Below are 22,637 nucleotides of genomic sequence, written 5' to 3'. Positions count from 1 at the left end.
TGGGGTCCTTATGGGTCCCAATGGGGTCCTTATGGGTGCCAATGGGGTCCTTATGGGTCCCAATGGGGTCCTTATGGGTAATGGGGTCCTTATGGGTAATGGGGTCCTATGGGTAATGGGGTCCTTATGGGTAATGGGGTCCTTATGGGTAATGGGGTCCTATGGGTAATGGGGTCCTTAGGGATAATGGGGGTCCTATGGGTAATGGGGTCCTTATGGGTAATGGGGTCCCTATGGGTAATGGGGTCCTTATGGGTAATGGGGCCCTATGGGTAATGGGGTCCTATGGGTAATGGGGTCCTTATGGGTAATGGGGTCCTATGGGATAATGGGGGTCCTAGGGGTAATGGGGTTCCTATGGGTAATGGGGTCCTAGGGATAATGGGGGTCCTAGGGGTAATGGGGTCCTATGGGTAATGGGGGCCCTATGGGTAATGGGGGTCCTATGGGTAATGGGGCCCTATGGGTAATGGGGTCCTATGGGTAATGGGGGTCCTATGGGTAATGGGGTCCTATGGGTAATGGGGGCCTTATGGGTAATGGGGGCCTTATGGGTAATGGGGTCCTTATGGGTAATGGGGTCCTAGGGGTAATGGGGTCCTATGGGTAATGGTTGTCCCTATGGCTATAGGGGATCCCAATGGATTTAGGGGCTCCCTATGCCTATGGGGGGCTCTGAGCTCTCCGTAAGGGTGACTCCCCCCTCCCCTCCCCTCCCCCCAGATGAGGACGGGGACCCCTCCCCCCCCCACACCCCGGACGCCTCCGAGCGGGAGCTGCTCCGGGCCGAGTTCCTGTCCCGCATGGAGCAGCGCTTCCTGGAGGGGCAGGACTGGGAATTCGACTACAGGTACCCCCCATCCCCCACCCCCCATCCCCCACCCCCCATCCCCCACCCCCCCTTGGAACCCCCCTTGGAACCCCCTTATCCCATCCCATTCCCACCTTATCCCATCCCATTCCCCCCATCCCATCCCATTCCCACCATATCCCATCCCATTCCCACCTTACCCAACATTACCAACACATCCCACCTCATCCCAACACATCCCACCCATCCCACCTTATCCCACCACATCTCAGCCCAACACATCCTACCTCATCCCAACGCATCCCATCCCATCCCATTCCCACCTTATCCCATCCCATTCCCTCCTTATCCCATCCCATTCCCTCCTTATCCCATCCCATTCCCACCTTATCCCGCCCCATTCCCACCTTATCCCATCCCATTCCCTCCTTATCCCAACACCTTAACCCAACACATCCCACCTTATCCAAACCCATCCCCCCCCCACCCCATTCCCACCTTATCCCACCTATTCCCTCCTCATCACACCCCATTCCCACCTCATCCCATCCCCTGTTATCCCACCCCATTCCCTCCTTATCCCATCCCATTCCTTCCTTATCCCACCCCATTCCCACCTTATCCCATCCCATTCCCCCCTTACCCCCCCATTCCTTCCTTATCCCATCCCATTCCCCCCCATCCCACCCCATTCCCTCCTTATCCTATCCCATTCCTTCCTTATCCCACCCCATTCCCACCTTATCCCATCCCATTCCCTCCTTATCCAACCCCATTCCCTCCTTATCCCATTCCCACCTTATCCCACACCATTCCGCCCTTATCCCATCCCATTCGCTCCTTATTCAACCCCATTCCCACCTTACCCCATCCCATTCTCCATTACCCCCCACCCCCCACCCCCACCCCCCACCCACCCCACCCCCCCCCACCCACCCACCACCCACCCCACCACCACCACCCCCCCCCCCATCACATTCCCACCTTATCCCATCCCATTCCCTCCTTATCCCATCCCATTCCCACCTTATCCCATCCCATTCCCTCCTTATCCCACCCCATTCTCCCCTTATCCCACCCCATTCCCCCCTTATCCCATATTCATCCCATTCCCTCCTTATATCCCATTCCCTCCTTATTCCATTCCCCCCTTATCCCCCTCATTCCCCACTTATCCCATCCCTTTCCCTCCTTATCCTACCCCATTCCCCCCTTATGCCCCCCCATTCCCCCCTTATCCCTTCCCACTCCTTCCTTATCCCATTCCCTCCTTATCCCACCCCATTCTCCCCTTATCCCACACCATTCCCCCCCCATTCCCCCTTTATCCCCCCATACCCCATTCCCCCCATATCCCATCCCGCCCCATATCCCATTCCCAGCCAGGTAGATGGGAACGCCGACCTGGATCTTGGGATCATCGCTGAGCGGGATGCAGAGGAGCGGTACTTTGATGCCGAGGAGCCCAGTGCTGCCCCCCCCTGCAATAAAGGGGGGACCCCCCCCAAAATCACCCCCACATTGCCATTAATGGGACCTATGGGTCCCCCCCCCCATTGCCGCCCCCCATTGCCATTAATGGGACCTATGGGTGCCCCCCCCCCATTGCCATTAATGGGACCTATGGGTGCCCCCCCCCATTGCCCTTAATGGGACCTAAGGGTGCCCCCCCCCATTGCCATTAATGGGACCTATGGGTGCCCCCCCCATTGCCATTAATGGGACCTATGGGTGCCCCCCCCCATTGCCGTTAATAGGACCTATGGGTACCCCCCCATTGCCATTAATGGGACCTGGGTGCCCCCCCATTGCCATTAATGGACCTATGGTGCCCCCCCCATTGCCATTAATGGACCTATGGGTCCCCCCCATTGCCATTAATGGGACCTATGGGTGCCCCCCCCCATTGCCATTAATGGGACCTATGGGTGCCCCCCCCCATTGCCGTTAATGGGACCTATTGGTGCCCCCCACCCCATTGCCGTTAATGGGACCTATGGGTGCCCCCACCCCATTGACATTAATGGGACCTATGGGTGCCCCCCCACAAAACCACCCCCCACCAAACCACCCCCCCCATTGCCGTTAATAGGACCTATGGGTGCCCCCCCCATTGCCATTAATGGGACCTATGGGTGCCCCCCCCATTGCCATTAATGGGACCTATGGGTGCCCCCCCATTGCCATTAATGGGACCTATGGGTGCCCCCCCAAAACACCCCCCCCCCCAAACCACCCCCCCACCAAAACCACCCCCCATTGCCATTAATGGGACCTATGGGTGCCCCCCCCATTGCCATTAATGGGACCTATGGGTGCCCCCCCAATTGCCATTAATGGGACCTATGGGTGCCCCCCCCATTGCCATTAATGGGACCTATGGGTGCCCCCCCCATTGCCATTAATGGGACCTATGGGTGCCCCCCCCATTGCCATTAATGGGTGTTTTTACCTCTTCCAGCCCCAAAAAAGCAGAAACTGAGCCCAAAAAAAAGAGGAACTTGGGACAAATTAAATAAGGTTTTATTGGGGGTGGGGGGGGAAGGTTATTTTGGGGTGAAAAAGTGGGGTTTTGGGTACACAAAACAAAACAAAAAACACATTTGGGTACAAAAGTTTGGGGTGAAAAAGGGATTTGGGTGCACAGGGGGGTTTTGGGGTAAAAGCACTTTGGGGTGAAAAAGGTGGATTTGGGGTGCACATAGGGGGGTTTTGGGGTACAAAAGCATTTTGGGGTGAAAAAGGTGGATTTTGGGTGCACATAGGGGGGTTTTGGGGGTATAAAAGCACTTTGGGGTGAAAAAGGTGGATTTGGGGTGCACAAAGGGGGGTTTTGGGGTACAAAAGCGTTTTGGGGTGAAAAAGGTGGATTTTGGGTGCACATAGGGGGGTTATTGGGGTACAAAAGCGTTTTGGGGTGAAAAAGGGGGGTTTTGGGTCAGCTGCCCTTGCCCTGTGCAACCACACAGTGGTTGGGGGGGGGATTTTGGGGTGAAAAAGGGCGATTTTGGGAGTACAAAAAGGGAGGGGGTTTGGGGTCTCTGGGTTGGGTTTTTGGGGTAGAAAAGCGATGTTTTGGGTCCAAAGCGGTGCTTTTGGGGTGAAAAAGGCTGATTTTGGTGGTGGTTTGTGTTTCTTAAGGCTGGTTTGGGCAATTTTGGGCAATTTTGGGCTGGTTTTGCCTGTTTTAGGTCAATTTCAGGCAGTTTCGGGTCTGTTTTGGGTCAATTTCCTGCAGTTTTGGGTCCATTTCCTGCAGTTTTGGGTCCATTTCCTGCAGTTTTCGGTCCGTTTCAGGTCCGTTTTGGGTGCATTTCAGGCGGTTTTGGGTCAATTTCCTGCAGTTTCGGGTCCATTTTTGGTGCATTTGGGTCGGTTTTGGGTCTGTTGGGCTCAGCTGCACTTGCAGCTTTTACCTGTTCTGGCTCTATTTTGGGTCCATTTCCTGCAGTTTTGGGTCCATTTGGGGTGGTTTTGGCTCTGTTTTGGGTCCGTTTCCAGCGGTTTTGGGTCCATTTGGGGCGGTTTTGGGTCCGTTTCAGCTCCGTTTTGGGTCCGTTTGGAGTGGGTTTGGGTCCGTTTTGGCTCTGAGTCTGTTTCTGGTGGTTTTGGGTCCGTTTCCAGCGGTTTTGGGTCCATTTGGGGCAGTTTCAGGTCCGTTTCGGCTCTGTTTTGGGTCCGTTTCTGGTGGTTTTGGGTTCGTTTGAGGCGGTTTTGGGTCCGTTTTGGGTCCATTTCCTGCAGTTTTGGGTCCGTTGGGCTCAGCTGCACTTGCAGCTTTTACCTGTTCTGGGTCTATTTTGGGTCCATTTCCTGCAGTTTTGGGTCCGTTTGGCTCCGTTTTGGGTCCATTTTGGGTCCATTTGGGGCGGTTTTGGGTCCGTTTTGGCTCTGTTTTGGGTCCATTTCCTGCAGTTTTGGGTCCATTTCAGGCAGTTTCGGCTCCATTTTGGGTCCATTTCAGGCAGTTTCGGGTCCATTTCCTGCAGTTTTGGGTCCGTGGGGCTCAGCTGCACTTGCAGCTTTTACCTGTTCTGGGTCCATTTTGGGTCTATTTCCTGCAGTTTTGGGTCCATTTTGGGTCCATTTCCTGCGGTTTTGGGTCCGTTTGGCTCCGTTTTGGGTCCATTTCGGTCGGTTTTGGGTCCGTTTTGGCTCTGTTTTGGGTCCATTTCCTGCAGTTTTGGGTCCGTTCCGGCTCCGTTTTGGCTCTATTTTGGGTCCATTTCCTGCGGTTTTGGGTCCGTTCCGGCTCCGTTTTGGCTCCATTTTGGGTCCATTTCCTGCAGTTTTGGGTCCGTTTTGGCTCTGTTTTGGGTCCATTTCCTGCAGTTTCGGCTCCGTTTTGGGTCCATTTCCTGCAGTTTTGGGTCCGTTTTGGGTCCATTTGTGCCCATTTTGGGTCCATTTGAGCCCATTTTGGGTCCATTTCTGCCCATTTTGGGTCTATTTCTGCCCATTTTGGGTCCATTTCTGCCAGTTTTGGGTGGTTTTGTTCCATTTTGGGTGTATTTATGCCCATTTTGGGTCCATTTCTGCCCATTTTGGGTCCATTTGGCTCCATTTTGGGTCCATTTCTGCCCATTTTGGGTCCATTTCTGCCCATTTTGGGTCCATTTCTGCCGATTTCGGGTGCTTTTGGCTCTATTTTGGGTCCATTTCCTGCGGTTTCGGGCCCGGGCTCAGCTGCACTTGCAGGCCCGCACCACCATGTCCGAGAGCTGCTCCACGCGCGCCTTGCGCCCCACGTAGTAAACGATGGGGAGCGGCTCCAGGCTCTGGGGCACACAGCAGGGGGCGGCCGAGCCCCCCGGGTTGTGCTGCGTGTACAGGGCCAGCACCTGCGGGGGGGCAGCGGTCACTTAGGGGGTGGGACCCACACTTATGGGGCTGGAGTCGCGGTTATGGGGCGGGAGCCGCGGTTATGGGGCGGAAGCCACGGTTATGGGGCTGGAGCCGCGCTTAGGGGGTGGGAGCCGCGGTTATGGGGCGGGAGCCGCACTTACGGCTCCCCCCCCCCCCCCTCATGGGTCCCTCCCCACACTTATGGGTCCCACCCCACACTTATGGGTCCCGCCCCCCACTTATGGCTCCCAGCCCCACACTTATGGGTCCCACCCCCCACTTATGGCTCCCACCCCCCACTTATGGCTCCCACCCCCCACTTATGGGTCCCACCCCCCACTTATGGCTCCCACCCCCCACTTATGGCTCCCACCCCCCACTTACGGCTCCCACCCCCCACTTATGGCTCCCACCCCCCACTTACGGCTCCCAGCCCCACACTTATAGCTCCCACCCCCACTTATGGCTCCCATCCCCCACTTATGGCTCCCATCCCCCACTTATGGCTCCCAGCCCCACACTTATGGGTCCCACCCCACACATAGGGGCCGGGGCGCACCTTGGAGTACTGGGTGTCCGCGCTCCAGAGGTAGGGGCAGCCCCCCCCGCAGAAGTTGGCCATGTACCCGCGGGGCTCGTGGATCCAGCGCCAGTGCAGGTCCCGCCGGAAGTCGATGTAGAGCGGGCGCAGGCAGCAGCTCGGCTCCTCCGGCCTGCGCGGGGGGGGGAATGGGGATGAATGGGGGGCAATGGGGATGAATGGGGGGGGGCAATGGGGATGAATGGGAGTCAATGGGGATGAATGGGGGGGGGATGAATGGGAGTCAATGGGGATGAATGGGGATGAATGGGGATGAATGGAGGGGGCGCAATGGGGATGAATGAGGGGGGATGAATGGGGGGATGAATGGGGGGCAATGGGGATGAATGAATGGGGGGATGAATGGGAGTCAATGAAGGGGGGGCAATGGGGATGAATGAATGCGGGGGATGAATGGGAGTCAATGAATGGGGGGCAATGGGGATGAATGAATGGGGGGGATGAATGGGAGTCAATGAATGGGGGGCAATGGGGATGAATGAATGGGGGGCAATGGGGATGAATGGGAGTCAATGGGGATGAATGAATGGGGGGATGAATGGGGACAGTGGGGATGAATGGGGGGAAATGGGGATGAATGAATGGGGGAATGAATGGGGATAAATGAATGGGGGTCAATGGGGGGGATGAATGAATGGGGGCAATGAATGGGGGGCAATGAATGGGGGGAATGGGGATGAATGAATGGGGGAATGAATGGGAGTGAATGGGGATGAATGAATGGGGGAATGAATGGGAGTCAATGGGGATGAATGAATGGGGGGAATGGGAGTCAATGGGGATGAATGAATGGGGGGGTGAATGGGGGGAAATGAATGGGGGGCAATTAATGGGGGGCAATGAATGGGGGCAATGAATGGGAGTCAGTGGGGATGAATGAATGGGGGGAACGAATGGGGGGAACAAATGGGAGTCAATGGGGATGAATGGGGGGAATGAATGGGAGTCAGTGGGCGGATGAATGGGGGGAATGGAGGGGGATGGGGATGAATGGGAGGAATGGGGCAATGAATGGGGGAAATGAATGGGGGGAAATGGGAGGAGTCAATGGGGGGGATGAATGGGGGAATGGGGAAATGAATGGGGGGGATGAATGGGAGTCAATGGGGATGAATGGGGAGGAATGAATGGGGAAATGAATGGGAGTCAATGGGGATGAATGGGGGGCAATGAATGGGGGCCAATGGGGATGAATAGGTGAAATGAATGGGAGTCAATAGGGATGAATAGAGGGAATGGGGATGAATGGGGGCAATGAATAAGGGGAAATAAATGGGAGTCAATGGGGATAAATGGGGAGGAGTGAATGGGGGGCAATGAATGGGAGTCAATGGGGTGAACGGGGGGGGGTGATGAATGGGGAGCAGTGAATGGGGGGCAATGGGGATGAATAGGAGTCAGTGGGGAATGAATGGGAGTCAATGCATCTATTTGGGTTCATTTTGGGCTGACTTGGGTCTGTTCGGGTCCATTTTGGGCTGTTTTGGTCCATTTTGCGTCAATTTTGGTCCATTTTGGGTCCCGTTTTGATCCATTTTGTGTCCCTTTTGGTCTGTTTTGGGTCCATTTTGGGTCAGTTTAGGTCCCTTTTGGGCTGACTTGGGTCTGTTTGGGTCCATTTTGGTCTGTTTTGGTCCATTTTGGGTCCCTTTTGTTCTGTTTTGGGCTGATTTGGGTCAGTTTGGGTCCGTTTTGGGTCATTTTGGGTCAGTTTTGGTCCATTTTGGGTCATTTTGGTCATTTTGGGTCATTTTGGGTCCATTTTGGGTCATTTTGGGTCCATTTTGGGTCATTTTGGGTCCGTTTTGTGTCCGGGCGCACTCACCCGAAGCAGAAGGGGGGGTCGAGGCCGCGGCGGCGCCGGGCGCTGCGGAGGTCGTTGCCGCGCTCCTCGGGCAGTACCATGGCCAGCAGGTAGGGGGCGCGCTGGTGCTTGCGGGCGATGCCCTGCATGTCCCCGCGCTGCTGCTCGAACCCTGCCCAACAGCACCGAAAACACCCGGATTGAACCCAAAAACACCCGAATTTAACCCAAAACACCCAAATTTAACCCCAAAACACCGGGATTTAACCCCAAAGCACCCAAATTTAACCAAAATCACCGCGATTTAACCTCAAAATCACCCAAATTTAACCCCAAAACATCCGGAATTAACCCAAAATCACCGGGATTTAACCCAAAATCACCCAATTTTAACCCCAAAACACCGGGATTTAACCCCCAAACACCCGGAATTAATCCAAAACACCCAAATTTAACCAAAACCACCGTGATTTAACCCCAAAACACCCAAATTTAACCCCAAAACACCGCGGTTTAACCTCAAAACACACAAATTTAACCCCAAAACATCCGAAATTAACCCAAAATCACTCAAATTTAACCCAAAATCACCGCGATTTAACCCCAGAACACCCAAATTTAACCCCAAAACATGCGGAATTAAACCAAAATCACCCGAATATAACCATAATCACTGCAAATTAACCCCAGAACACCCAAATTTAAACAAAACCAACGTGATTTAACCCCAGAACACCCAGATTTAACCGAAACCACCGCGATTTAACCCCAAAACTCTCAAATTTAACCAAAACCACCCAAATTTAACCAAAACCACTGCGATTTAACTGAAAACACAAATTTAACCCCAAAACATCCAGAATTAACCCCAAATCACCCAAATTTAACCCCAAATCACTCAAATTTAGCCCCAAATCACTCAAATTTAATCCCAAAACATCCAGTTTTAACCCAAATCACCGGGATTTAACCCAAAACACCTAAATTCAACCTAAGATCACAGAAATTTAATCAAAATCACACAAACTTAACCCAGAATCACCCAAATTTAACCCCAAATGACCAGAATTTAACCAAAATCACCCAAATTCAATTCCAAATCACCTGGATTTAACACAAAACCACCCAGATTTAACCAAAATCACCCGGATTTAACCCCAAATCACCCGAATTTAACCCAAAATCATCCAAATTGAACCCCAAATCACCCGGATTTAACCCAAAATCATTTGAATTGAACCCCAAATCACCCGGATTTAACCCAAAACCACCCAAATCTAACCCCAAATCATCCAAATTTAACCCAAAATCACCCAAATTTAACCAAAATCACCCAGATTTAACCCCAAATCACCCGAATTCAACCCAAAACACCCACACTGTACCCCCCCCCCCCCCCGGTACCTTCGAAGGTGACGCGCATGGGGGGGGGCGGCCCCGGCTCGTCACAGGGGCAATGGACGCTCAGCTTGAACGTGCCCATGGGGTCTATGGGGAGAGAGGGGTCAGTGGCGATGGGGGGGGACCATGGGGGGACCATAGAGTGCCCACTGAGAGCCCATTGGGTGCCATTAGGTTCCATTGGGTGCCATTGAGATGCCCATTGGGGTCCCCATTAGGTACCCATAGAGATGCCCATTGAAGTCCCCATTGGGTACCCCTAGAGATGCCCATTGGGTACCCATAGAGATGCCCATTGAGGTCCCCATTGGGTACCCATAGAGATGCCCATTGAGGTCCCCATTGGGTACCCATAGAGATGCCCACTGAGGTCCCCATTGGGTACCCATAGAGATGCCCATTGAGGTCCCCATTGGGTACCCATAGAGATGCCCATTGAGGTCCCCATTGGGTACCCATAGAGATGCCCATTGAGGTCCCCATTAGGTACCCATAGAGATGCCCACTGAGGTCCCCATTGGGTACCCATTGAGGTGCCCATTGAGGTCCCCATTGGGTACCCATAGAGATGCCCACTGAGGTCCCCATTGGGTACCCCTAGAGATGCCCATTGAGGTGCCCATTGGGTACCCATAGAGATGCCCATTGAGGTCCCCATTAGGTACCCATAGAGATGCCCACTGAGGTCCCCATTGGGTACCCCTAGAGATGCCCATTGAGGTGCCCATTGGGTACCCATAGAGATGCCCATTGATGTCCCCGTAGGGTACCCATAGAGATGCCCACTGAGGTCCCCATTGGGTACCCATAGAGATGCCCATTGAGGTCCCCATTGCCTGCCCATTGGGACCCCATTACCCGTCCCCCCCCATACATCACCATTGCCCCCCAGCCACTGCTGCACGGCCTCGGTGACGTCGAACCAGACCCATTCCTCGTCCGGGGCCGCCCGCACCCAGCGGCCCTGCAGGTACCTCCAGGAGGCGTTGCCAAAGCCCTGGGGGGAGAGGAGACCCCGCCAGTCACAATGGGGACCCCAAAACCCATCCCTGGACCCCAAGACCACATCCGGGGACCCCAAAACCCCATCCAGGGACCCCAAAACCCATCCAGGGACCCCAAAACCACATCCAGGGACCCCAAAACCCATCCCGGGACCCTAAAACCCATCCCTGGACCCCAAAACCACATCCGGGGACCCCAAAACCACATCTGGAGACCCCAAAACCCATCCCTGGACCCCAAAACCACATCCAGGGACCCCAACACCACATCCATTGACCATAATGGGGGGTTCCCATACCCATCCCCTCCCATTGACCATAATGGGGGGGTTCCCATACCCATCCCCTCCCATTGACCATAATGGGGGCGGTTCCCATACCCAGCCCCTCCCATTGACCATAATGGGGGTGTTTCGGTACCCAGGTCCTCCCAGTGACCATAATGGGGGGGTTCCCATACCCAGGCCCTTCCATTGACCATAATGGGGGGGTTCCCATACCCAGGCCCTCCCATTGACCATAATGGGGGCGTTCCTATACCCAGGCCCTTCCATTGACCATAATGGGGGGGTTCCTATACCCAGGCCCTCCCATTGCCCATAATGGGGCGGTTCCCATACCCAGGACCCTTCCATTGCCCATAATGGGGGTGTTCCGGTACCCAGGTCCTCCCAGTGACCATAATGGGGGCGGTTCCCGCACCCAGGCCCTTCCATTGACCATAATGGGGGTGTTCCGGTACCCAGGTCCTCCCAGTGACCATAGAGACGTGCGGCGGAAGGAGCGGTACCTGGTAGAGCTCCAGGCGCTGCTGGTCGCCGCCCTCGGGCGCCCTCTGGCGGAGCATGCGCAGCTCGGCGCGGTGCAGCAGCGCCCCCCGGCTCAGCTCAGCGCGCATGCGCGAGGCGTTGAAGCGCAGCAGGAGCGCGCGGCCGGGGGCGGAGCCTGAGCCTGCGGGGGGGAGGGACAATGGGAGCCATAGGGATACATTGGGATCCATGGGGATGGATGGGGATGGATACATGGGGATGGATACATGGGGATAGATACATGGGGATGGATACATGGGGATCCATGGGGATGGATACATGGGGATCCATGGGGATGGATACATTACATGGGGATGGATACATGGGGATGGATACATGGGGATCCATGGGGATGGATACATAGGGATGGATACATAGGAATACATAGGGGATACATGGGGATACATAGGAATGGAAACATAAGGATAAATAAGGATATAGCAATACATAGGGATACATGAGATACACAAGGATACATACAGACCCCATAGAGACCCATTGGGACCCACAGAGACCCAATACAGACCCATAGGGACCCATAGAGACCCCATAAGAAACCATAGGGACACATAGATACCCATAGGAACCCATTGGGACCCATAGGGAGAGAACCCATAGGAACTCACTGGGACCCAGAAGGATCCATACAGACCCCTAGGGACCTATAGAGACACGTCGAGCCCCATAGGGATCCACAGAGATCCATAGAGACCCATCGTGACCCATAGCACCCCATAGCGAGCCATAGAGACCCATAGGGATCATAGGGACCCATAGACACCCACAGAGACCCACAGAGCCTTATAGTGCCCCATAGCGCCCCATAGCATCCCCTCCCCCCTTTCTGGCCCCCTGCAGCCCGGAATTCCTCAGCAAACCACAACATCCGGATGCACCAGGATAGGAGGAAATGAGGGGGGGGAGGGGAGCATGGGGCACCCAATGGGGGAGGGGAAGGGGGCTGGGATGTGCTCCCCCCATTGAGTACCCATAAACCCCATTGAGCACCCATAAACCCCACTGAGCACCCATAAACACCCCCCCCAGCAGGGCTCCCATGGGTGCCCCAACCCATTGGGGTGCCCATAGGGATGCCCATAGTGATGCCCACTGTGGTACCCACAGTGATGCTCATTGGGATGCCCATAGGAATGTCCATTGGATGCCTATTGGGATGCCCATTAGGGTGCCCATAGCGATGCCCATAAGGATGCCCACTGGAACACCCATTGGATGCCCATAGGGACACCCATAAAGACACCATAGTGGTACCCATAGTGACGCCCCCTGGGACACCCATTGGAACAACCATAGGATGCCCATTGGGACGCCCATAAGGACATCCAGTGGGACACCCATAGGATGCCCATTGGGGCACCGATAGGGTCACCCATTGGAACACCCACAGAATGCCCATTGGGATGCCCATAGGATGCCCATTGGGGCAGCCATAGGGACACCCATTGGGACACCCATAGGATGCCCATTAGGACGCCCATAGGGACACCCATTGAAACGCCCATAGAGACACCCACTGGGACACCCAAAGGAACACCCATTGGGACACCCAAAGGAACACCCATTGGATGCCCACTGGGACACCCATAGTGACCCCCAGAGGATGCCCATTGGGATACCCATTGGAACACCCATAGGATGCCCATTGGAACCCCCATAGGAACACCCATAGAGGCACTCATAGGATGCCCATTGGGACACCCATAGGAACACCCATAGAGGCACTCATAGGATGCCCATTGGGACACCCATAGGAACACCCATAGAGGCACTCATAGGATGCCCATTGGGACACCCACTGGGTCACCCATCGGATGCCCGTTGGGACACCCATTGGAACACCCATAGTGACCCCCACAGTGACCCCCATAGGATGCCCATAGACATCCCCCCACCCCTTTTTCCCCCCTCACCATCTCCAGGCGGCTCCATAGGGAAGCGGTGCAGCTCCTTCGCGTAGTACTCCTCCGGGCCGCTAGGGGGCGCCCCCCTCTCCCGCTGCTGCTGCTGCAGCAGCTCCCACGTGCTGTTGTAGAGCGCGCGCACGTCGTCGGGCAGCGCCGGTTCCGGTGGGGGGGAGGAAGAGGAGGGGGAGGGGGAGGAGGAAGGAGGGGGTGGGGGAGGGGCGCTCATGCGCAGTTTGCTCAGGATCTGGCCCCGCACGGCCTCGATCCGCTTCCGCCGCGCGGCCTCCAGGTCCAGCGAGCGGCACGTGGACAGCGCGCGCGCCGCGCCCAGCGCCAGCGCCAACGCCAGCACCAGAGGCAACGGCTCCATGCTCCGCCCCCTCCCCCCGAACGGCTCCGAGCGCTTCCGAGCGCCTCCGAGCGCTTCCAAGCGGATCCGAGCGCTTCCGAACGGCTCCGAGCGTTCCCAAGCGGATCCGAGCGCTTCCGAACGGCTCCGAGCGCTCCCAAGCGGATCCGAGCGCTTCCGAGCGGCTCCGAGCGCTCCCAAGCGGATCCGAGCGCTTCCGAGCGCTCCCGAACGGCTCCCAAGCGGATCCGAAGGCTCGCAAACGCTTGCAAACTGTTTTAAACGCTCCCAAACGCTTGGAAACGGTCCCAAGCGGATCCAAACGGTTTCAAACGCTCCCAAACGCTTGCAAACGGTTTCAAAGGCTCCCCAACGGTTTCCAACGGTCCCAAGCAGATCCAAACGGTCCCAAACGGTTTGAAAAGCTCCCAAATGCTTGCAAACGGTTTTAAACGGTCCTAAGCGGATCCAAATGGTCCCAAACGCTTCCAAACGATTCCGAGTGGTTCTAAGGGCTCCCAAATAGATCCAAACGGTTCCAAATCGTTTTAAAAGCTCCCAAACGCTTGCAGACGGTTTCCAGCGGTCCCAAACGGTTTCAAACGGTCCCAAGCGGATCCAAACGGTCCCAAACGATTCCGAGTGGTTCTAAGCGCTCCCAAATAGATCCAAACGGTCCCAAACGCTTCCAGACGCTTGCAAACAGTCCCGAACGGTTCCAAACGGTTTCCAACGGCTCCAAACGCACCCAAACGCTTGCAAACGGTCCCGAACGGTTCCAAACGCTTCTAAACGGTCCCAAACGCTCCCCTCCCCCCCCTCAACCACCACCGTTTCTCCCCCTCCCCGCTTTGAAGCCTTCAGCACCGTTGGGAGCCGCTGCCCCCCCCGCCCCTCCCCCACGCTCAGTTCCCGTTTCGCTCCCTCCAGGCCCGTTTAAAACGCACCGGGGGCGGCCCCACCCAGGAAACGCCGGGGGGGGGAGGGGGCGCTTAAAGCGTTTGGGGGGGGGTTAAAGGCCCCCCTCCCCTCCCCCCCCTTTTCCGCTCAGTTGGAGGCGGCGAAACTGAGTCACGGGGGGGGGGAGGGGAAGGAAACGGGACCCCCCCCCCTCCCCCCATCCCGTGGCTGGGACGTTTCCGCCCCACCACCACCCCCCCCCCCCCGGATGAAACCAAGGCGGTAACAGAGGGGGGGGAGGAGCTTTATGGGGGATAAGGGGGGTGATGGGGGTACAGGGGGGGCAATTGCAGCCCTATAGGACCCCAATGCACACCTATAGGACCCCAATGTCCCATTGCATCCCTATAGAACCCCAATGTCCTATTAAATCCCTATAGAACCCCACTGCACCCCTGTAGAACCCCAATGTCCCATTGCATCCCCATAGAACCCCATTGCACCCCTATAGAACCCCACTGCACCCCTATAGAATCCCAATGTCCCATTGCATCCCTATAGAATACCACTGCATCCCTATAGAACCCATTGCACCCCTATAAAACCCCAATGTCCCATTGCATCCGTATAGAAACCCAATGTCCCACTGCCCCCCATAGAACCCCACTGCCCCCTATAAAACCCCATTGCCCCCTACAGAACACCACTGCCCCCATAGAACCCCATTACCCCCTATAGAACCCCATTGTCCCATTGCCCCCCTATAGAACACCCCTGCCCCCCATAGAGCCTCATTACCTCCATAGAACCCTACTGCCCCCATAAAAGCCCATTACCCCCATAGAACCCCATTCCCCCCCATAGAACCCCATTCCCCCCCAGAACCCCATTCCCCCCCCTAGAACCCCATTACCCCCATAGAGCCCCATGGCCCCCTAGAGCCCCATTGCCCCCTATAGAACCCCCCTGCCCCCCATAGAGCCCCACTACCTCCCCTATAGAACCCTACTGCCCCCATAGAACCCCACTGCCCCCCCTAGAGCCCCATTACCCCCATAGAAGCCCATTGCCCCCTCCCGCCCCTGCAGGACCCCTCCTTAGACCCCGTTGCGGCCCGGCCCGTACCAAGTGGGGGGGGGGTGCCCGCCCCCGCTCATGCGCAGCGCACCCCGAAGCGCCGGAAGTGCCTCAACACCACCCCCAGCTCCAAATGGACGCTTCCGCCCGCCTCGCTCCGCAACCGGAAGCGCTCCCCGCCTCCCCCCGCCACCACCTCCTGCGCATGCGCCAACCTGGCCCCGCCCCCGACCCACCGCCGCCGCGCCCGCTCCCTCCAGCCCGCTAGGGGGCGCCACGTGACGCAGCGCACCGAGTGGAGGCCCGGCGCCGAGGGCACGTGACAGAAGCCGTAGCCAATCACGTCGCAGCGGCCGAAGCCGTCCTGGTGCCACACCTGCACGTGGAGCCGCGGCCACCCTGCGCACGTGGGACACGCTTAGAACATGCTAAGGACATGCTAAGGACACGCTAAGGACACGCTAAGGACACGTGGGGGCACACACGCACCCTGCAGGCCTTTGGTGGCGTAGTGCACGTCGATGGGGTGGCTCCAGTAAGTGACGTCATCGGCCTGCGGGTCATCCACGTGCGTCTGGCCCGAGGTGAGGCCTGAGAGCGGCCGCCAGGCGGCGCCTGCGGGGAACGGGAGCTGTGGGGCGCTCTGTGGAGGCTCTATGGGGGTTCTATGGTCTCTATGGGGGCTCTATGGAGTCCCTATGGTGTCTATGGGGGCTCTATGGAGTCTCTATGGGGCTTCTATGGGGGCTCTGTTGGTCCCTATGGGTCTCTATGGAGTCTCTATGGGGCTCTATGGAGTCCCTATGGTCTCTATGGGGGCTCTGTGGTGGCTCTATGGGTCCCTATGGGGCTCTATGGGGTTCTATGGGGTCTCTATGGAATCTCTAGGGTCTCTATGGGCATCTCTGTGGGGCTCCATGGGGTCCCTATGGGTCTCTATGGTCTGTATGGGGGTTCTATGGGTCCCTATGGGTCTCTATGGAGTCTCTATGGGGTCTCTCTATCATCTCTATGGTGCCTCTATGGGCGTCTCTATGGGGCTCTTTGGGGTCTCTATGAGGTCTTTATGGGGTCTCTGAGGTCTCTACAGGGTCTGTATGGGGATCCCTATAGGGTCTCTTTGGGGTCCCTATGAGGGTCTCTATGGGGCACTCTATGGAGTCTCTATGGGGTCTTTATGGGGTTCTCTATGAGGTCTCTATGGGCATCTGGGGTCTCTATGGCAGTTTCTATGGGGGTCTCTATGGAGCCTCTATGGGGCTTTATGAGGCTCTCTCTCTGAGGTCTCTATGGGTCTTTATGGGGTCTCTATGGGTCCCTATGGAGCCTCTGTAGGTCTCTATGGGGCTCTATGGGTCCCTATGGGGCTCTATGGGTCCCACTTACCCGCCTGCAGCCCCCACTTGCAGAAGAGGCGGCGCTGGGGGAAGCCGCTGCCCCCCACGATCTGGCCCAGGAGGTGCAGCTCCGCCATGGGGGGGGCTATGGGGGGCAATGGAGAAGGAGACGCTCAGTGCCCCCCCACACTGCACCCCCATTGCTCCCATTGCCCCCCATTGCAGCTCCATTGTCCCCATTGCAGCCCCATTGGTCCCCATTGCAGCCCCATTGCCCCCACTGCAGCCCCATTGGTCCCCATTGCAGCCACACTGCATCCCCATTGCCCTCATTGCAGTCACATTGCCCCCCATTGCAGCGCCATTGCCTCCCATTGCAGTCCCATTCCCTCCCATTGCTCCCATTGCCCCCCATTGCAGCTCCATTGCCCCCCACTGCACCCCCATTGCTCCCATTGCCCCCCACTGCACCCCCATTGCACCCATTGCCCCCCATTGCAGCTCCTTTCTCCCCATTGCCGCCCCACTGCCCCTCATTGCAGTCCCATTCCCCGCCATTGCATCCTCATTGTCCCCATTGCCGTCCCATTGCCCCCCATTGTACTCATTGCAGCCCCATGGCCCCCCATTGTAGCCCCATTGACGCCCCATTGGTCTCCATTGCAGCCCCATTGCCCCCCATTGCTGCTCCATTGTCCCCATTGCCGCCATTGCAGCTCCACTGCCGCCCAGTGCAGCCCCATTCCCCCCCAATGCAACCCAATTGTCCCCCATTACCCCCACCTCCAGCTCCCGGCGCTGCAGACCACGACCAATCTCAACGCACACGCACTTCCGGTGCACGTTGCCACGGCAACGCGCTCGCCGTTCTAACGCCGCCACCTCATTGGCTGGCGCCACCGTAAGCCCCGCCCAGGAAGGGTGACGCCCTCTTGGGAGCACGGCGGTACTGCAGCGCTGGACCGGCGGGATGGGCGCCGCCATCTTGGGTGGGCCAGCATCCGGGGAGTTCTGTACGGCGCCTTGGCCGCCGCCATATTGGGCGTACGGCAATTGGGGGCCGCCATAGTAGGTGTACCAGCATCTAGGGAGGGCCGTATTGCACCGTGGTGGCCGCCATCTTGGATACACCACCACCAGGCAGGGCTGAACAACCCTTGTTCGCCGCCATCTTGGATGCACCAGCATTTAAGCACTGCTGTATGGCACTTGGGTGCCGCCATCTTTGTGTACGGCATATGGGCGCCATCATCTTGGATGTACCAGTACTTAAGCAGTGCTGTACAGCACCTTAGTGCCGCCATCTTGAACATACGCCACTTAGGGGCCGCCATATTAGGTGTACCAGCATCTAGAGGGCCATATGGCACCGTGGGGGCCGCCATCTTGGATATACCAGCACCTAGGCAGCGCTGTACGCCGCCATGTTTGTGTATGGCACCGGGGACAGCACATGGGCGCCGCCATGTTGGATGCCCCACTATATAAGGAGTGCTATGCAGCATATTGGGAGCCGCCATCTTTGCGTACGCTACCTGGGCGCCGCCATATTGGACGCACCAGCATCTAAGCAGCGTACTGCACATGAGGGCCGCCATCTTTGCGTACGGATCATGTGCGCCGCCATATTGGACGCACCAGCATTTAAGCAGTGTACTGCACATGTGCGCCGCCATCTTTACGTACGGCTCATGTGCGCCGCCATCTTGGACGCACCACCAATAGCGCTGCACGGTGTCTTGGGCGCCGCCATCTCTGTGTACGGCATATGGGCGCCGCCATCTTGGATGGCCTACCAGGACATCAACGGATGCACTCATACCCACAGTGTGGGGCAGGCAGAGGGGGTCCTTTACTGAGTGTGCAGTGGGGCACAGGCCCTATGGGGACAGTCCAGCTGCCCCCGCTTGCGGGGGGGTTGATTCCATGTCACGACTTGGAATACCTCCTCCGTATGGAGTCGCGATAGAACTGGAAGATGGTGTCGGCGGCGCTCTGGGCCGCAGCGATGCACTGCTGCATCTGGAAGGAAAAGGGGGTGCTGTGATGGGTGCTGTGATGGGTGCTACCCCCCCCTTAGCACCCATAGGCTCATCCCCATGCCCTCACCTCCTCCATGGAGCAGGTCCCTTTGGTGCTGGCCATCAGCACCTTCCTCTCGGTGCTGTCAATGGCGAAGGTGAGGACGGCGCGAGCCTCCTGCAGTGGGAAAGGGGGGGGTTAGGATGGTTATAGGGGGGTCACCATGGTTACGGGGGGGTCACCATGGTTACGGGGGGGTCACCATGGTTACGGGGGGGTCACCATGGTTATAGGGGGGTCACCATGGTTAGAGGGGGGTCACCATGGTTATGGGGGGGTCATGATGGTTACGGGGGGGTCACCATGGTTATAGGGGGGTCACAATGGTTATAGGGGGGTCATGATGGTTATGGGGGGTCACGATGGTTATGGGGGGTCACGATGGTTATGGGGGGTCACGATGGTTATAGGGGGGTCACCATGGTTATGGGGGGTCACGATGGTTATAGGGGAGTCACCATGGTTATAGGGGGGTCCAATGGGATTGGGGAGCCCCCACCTGCTCCTGCCGGGTGCTGGGGTCCAACACGAGGGAGCCATCGGGGAGCAGGGCGCAGGCGACGCCGCAGAAGAGGGAGGCCAGGGGCAGGCCCGCGTCCAACAGCCCCATGCAGGCGGCGTTGAGGCAGCACGAGAGCAGCTTGGGGGGGGGGGTTAAGGAAGAAATGGGGGGGAACCCCTCCCCCACACACCCCCAAGAGGAGGAAATGGCCAAAAATCGATGTTTTCTACCCCAAATTCCCCCTTTCTCACCCCAAATCCCCCCTTTTCCATCCTTGGTTTCCACCTACCCCCCCTTCCCACCCCAACCCCCCCCGTTTCTTACCCCAAATCCTGTTTTCCACTCACCAAACCTCTTTTTCTACCCCAAAACCTCCTTTTCTCACCCCAAAATCCCCATTTCCCCCCCAAATCCCCCTTTTCCCTTCCAATATCCCCTTCCCCCCCAAACCCCCTGTTTCTCACCCCAAAACCACCCCTTTCTCACTCAACGCCCCCATTTTCCCCCCCCAAATTCCCAATTTTCCACCCCCAAAACCACCTTTTCTCACCCCAAAACCCCTGTTTCTTACCCATAACCCTCATTTCTTACCCAAAACCCCATTTCTACCCTAACCCCCTCACCCAAACCCCCTTTTCTCACCCCAAATCCCCCATTTCTTACCCAAAACCTCCTTTTCTCACCCCAAACCACCCTTTTGTCACTCAAAACCCCCCTTTCTCACCCGAAATCCCCCTTTCTCACACCAAAATCCACCTTTTAACCCCAAAACCTTCTTTTCTCACCCCAAAACCCCCTTTTCTCACTCCAAACCCCCCTTTTATCACTCAAAACCCCCCCTTCTCACACCAAAACCTCCTTTTCTCACCCCAAAATCACTTTCCCCACCCCAAAACCTCCTTTTCTCACCCCAAAATCACTTTCCCCACCCCAAAACCTCCTTTTCTCACCCTAAGTCCCCCTTTCTCACCCCAAAAAGCTCCTTTTCTCCCCACAAAACCCTGGTTTCTTACCCCAAAGCCCCCCTTCTCACTCAACCCCCCCATTTTCCACCCCAAAACCCCCATTTCTCACCCAAAACCCCCTTTTGTCAATCAAAACTGCCTTTTCTCACCCCAAAATCCCCCTTTTCTCACCCCAAAACCTTTTTTCTCACCCCAAAATCAATTTTTCTCACCACAAAACCACCTTTTCCCACCCCAAAACATCCTTTTCCCACCCCAAAACCCCCCTTTCACTCAAGCCCATTTTCCAGCCCCAAAACCCCCTTTCTCACCCAAAAGCCCCATTTCTTACCCATAACCCCCTTTTCTCACCCAAAACCCCCCTTTTTCACACCAAAATCCACCCTTTCTCACTCAATGCGCCCATTTTCCCCCCCCAAATTCCCCATTTTCCACCCCCAAAACCACCTTTTCTCACCCCAAAACCCCCGTTTCTTACCCATAACCCCCATTTCTCACCCTAAAACCCCCTTTTCTCACCCAAAACCCCCTTTTCTCACCCCAAATCCCCCATTTCTTACCCAAAATCCCCATTTTTTCCCCCAAACCCCCCCATTCCCCCCCCCAAGGATACGGAGCCGCCGTCGCTCAGCACCTGCAGGCCCAGGCTCAGGGAGCAGCGCGGGTGCAGCCCCCCCAGCACCACGGCCTCGCACGTGCGGCGCAGGAGCTGCTCCCGGCTGCGCTCCCCCACCCCTGCAACGGCACCGGCGGGGATCGAAACGGGGGGGGGGGGAACCCCAAAATGGCTGCTCTATGGGGGGACCCCCCCCCCCAAGGCCTCTCTATGGGGAAACCCCCCCTTTCTAAACCCCTCTCTATGGGGGGACCCCCCCCCAAGGCCTCTCTATGGGGAAACCCCCCCCCAAAGGCCTCTCTATGGGGAACCCCCCTTTCTAAAGGCCTCTCTATGGGGAACCCCCCCCAAAGGCCTCTCTATGGGGAACCCCCCCCAAAGGCCTCTCTATGGGGGAACACCCCCCAAGGCCTCTCTATGGGGAACCTCCCCCAAAGGCCTCTCTATGGGGGAACCCCCCCCAAAAGGCCTCTCTATGGGGGAACCCCCTTTCTAAAGGGCTCTCTATGGGGGACCAACCCCCCCCTTCCCTTCCAAAGGCCACTCTATAGGGGGACCCTCCCCTTTCCAATGTGCCCTCTATGGGGAGAACCACCCCCCTTCTAAAGGCCTCTATGGGGGAATCCCCCCCTTCTAAAGGCCTCTCTATGGGGAGGACCCCCCCCTTCCAAAGGCTCCTCTATGGGGGAACCACGCCTCCTTCCAAAGGCCTCTCTATGGGGCAGAACCCCACCCCCAAAGACCCCTCTATGCAGGGATCCCCCCCTTCTAAAGCCCTCTCTATGGGGGAGAACTCCCCCGCTTCTAAAGACCCCTCTATGGGGAGGACCCTCCCCCTTCCAATGGCCCCTCTATGGGGGGGAGCCCCAATTTCCAAAGGCCCCTCTATGGGAGAACCCCCCCCTTCTAAAGCCCTCTCTATAGGGAGGACCCCCCTTCCAAATGGACCCCCCCCTTCCAATGGCCTCTCTATGGGATGGACCCCCCCATAAGTGGCCCCTCTATGTTGGAGGAAGGGGGGACGGGACCGGACCCTACCGGGCAGCCCCACTTTAGGCCGCAGCACCACCTCCAGCGCCGCCCGCTCCGGGAGCTCCCGGTTCCCTTTGGCTTCGGCGGGGCCGTAAAGTGCGGCCAACACGGAGGTATCGCCTGTGGGAAGGATGCGACGCGGTCAGTGAGGCCCTATACCGCGACAGACCGCCGTCCCGATAGCCGCATATCGCGATAGCTCATGGCCCGATAGCCGTATAGCCGCTGCCATTGGGTCTATGGGGTTCCGAGGCCGCGGGGAAGGGGCCCGCACCCTGCATGAAGGCGGCGGAGCCGTCGGGTCGCGACAGCAGCCCCAGCTCGCAGGAGAAAGGCCGCAAACAACATCCGCTGCTCGCCGCCATCTTGGCCTCTCTCAACACCGCCGCCTCCCATTGGCCGCGGCTGTCTGGGAGCGCAGCAGCGCGCTCTCCCATTGGTCACGTCTTCCCGCCCCCTCCCCCCCCTTCCGGAGGCCACGCCCACAAAGGAAGATGGCTGCGCAGAGGGTGCTGCGAGCGCGGCTCCTGAGGGCGCGGGGGCGGCACCGCGGCGAGCGAACCCCATATCGCGATAC

General features: G+C 57.4%; 3 protein-coding genes across 3 annotated transcripts; all 3 read right to left on the bottom strand.

The window, feature by feature from the left end:
* Positions 1–5,490: 5,490 nt before the first annotated feature.
* Positions 5,491–13,570, bottom strand: TGFB1 (transforming growth factor beta 1). The gene is made up of 7 exons (XM_061366870.1): positions 13,207–13,570; positions 11,257–11,411; positions 10,342–10,459; positions 9,466–9,549; positions 8,083–8,233; positions 6,216–6,369; positions 5,491–5,652 (listed from the first exon to the last, which is right to left on the bottom strand). The coding sequence occupies exons 1-7, from the start codon at positions 13,568–13,570 to the stop codon at positions 5,494–5,496; spliced, it is 1,185 nt and encodes a 394-aa protein (XP_061222854.1). The 3' UTR covers positions 5,491–5,493.
* A 2,004-nt stretch (positions 13,571–15,574) lies between these two features.
* On the bottom strand, positions 15,575–17,004 carry LOC133219509 (B9 domain-containing protein 2-like). The gene is made up of 3 exons (XM_061366861.1): positions 16,913–17,004; positions 16,016–16,141; positions 15,575–15,925 (listed from the first exon to the last, which is right to left on the bottom strand). Exons 1-3 carry the CDS (start codon positions 16,998–17,000, stop codon positions 15,603–15,605), a joined length of 537 nt encoding a protein of 178 aa, XP_061222845.1. The 5' UTR covers positions 17,001–17,004; the 3' UTR covers positions 15,575–15,602.
* A 1,733-nt stretch (positions 17,005–18,737) lies between these two features.
* LOC133219515 (exosome complex component RRP46-like) lies at positions 18,738–22,497 on the bottom strand. The gene is made up of 6 exons (XM_061366869.1): positions 22,335–22,497; positions 22,067–22,180; positions 21,026–21,147; positions 19,445–19,585; positions 18,973–19,062; positions 18,738–18,885 (listed from the first exon to the last, which is right to left on the bottom strand). Exons 1-6 carry the CDS (start codon positions 22,495–22,497, stop codon positions 18,793–18,795), a joined length of 723 nt encoding a protein of 240 aa, XP_061222853.1. The 3' UTR covers positions 18,738–18,792.
* Between the last annotated feature and the right edge of the window lie 140 nt (positions 22,498–22,637).

Source organism: Neopsephotus bourkii, unplaced genomic scaffold (assembly GCF_033783945.1).
Source record: "Neopsephotus bourkii isolate Nb327-2 ecotype Australia unplaced genomic scaffold, CSIRO-AGI_Nbou_v1 NB_1362, whole genome shotgun sequence".
Classification (NCBI taxonomy): Eukaryota; Metazoa; Chordata; class Aves; order Psittaciformes; family Psittacidae; genus Neopsephotus; species Neopsephotus bourkii.
Note: the sequence above shows the minus strand (reverse complement) of the source record. Positions and strands in the feature narration are given on the sequence as shown.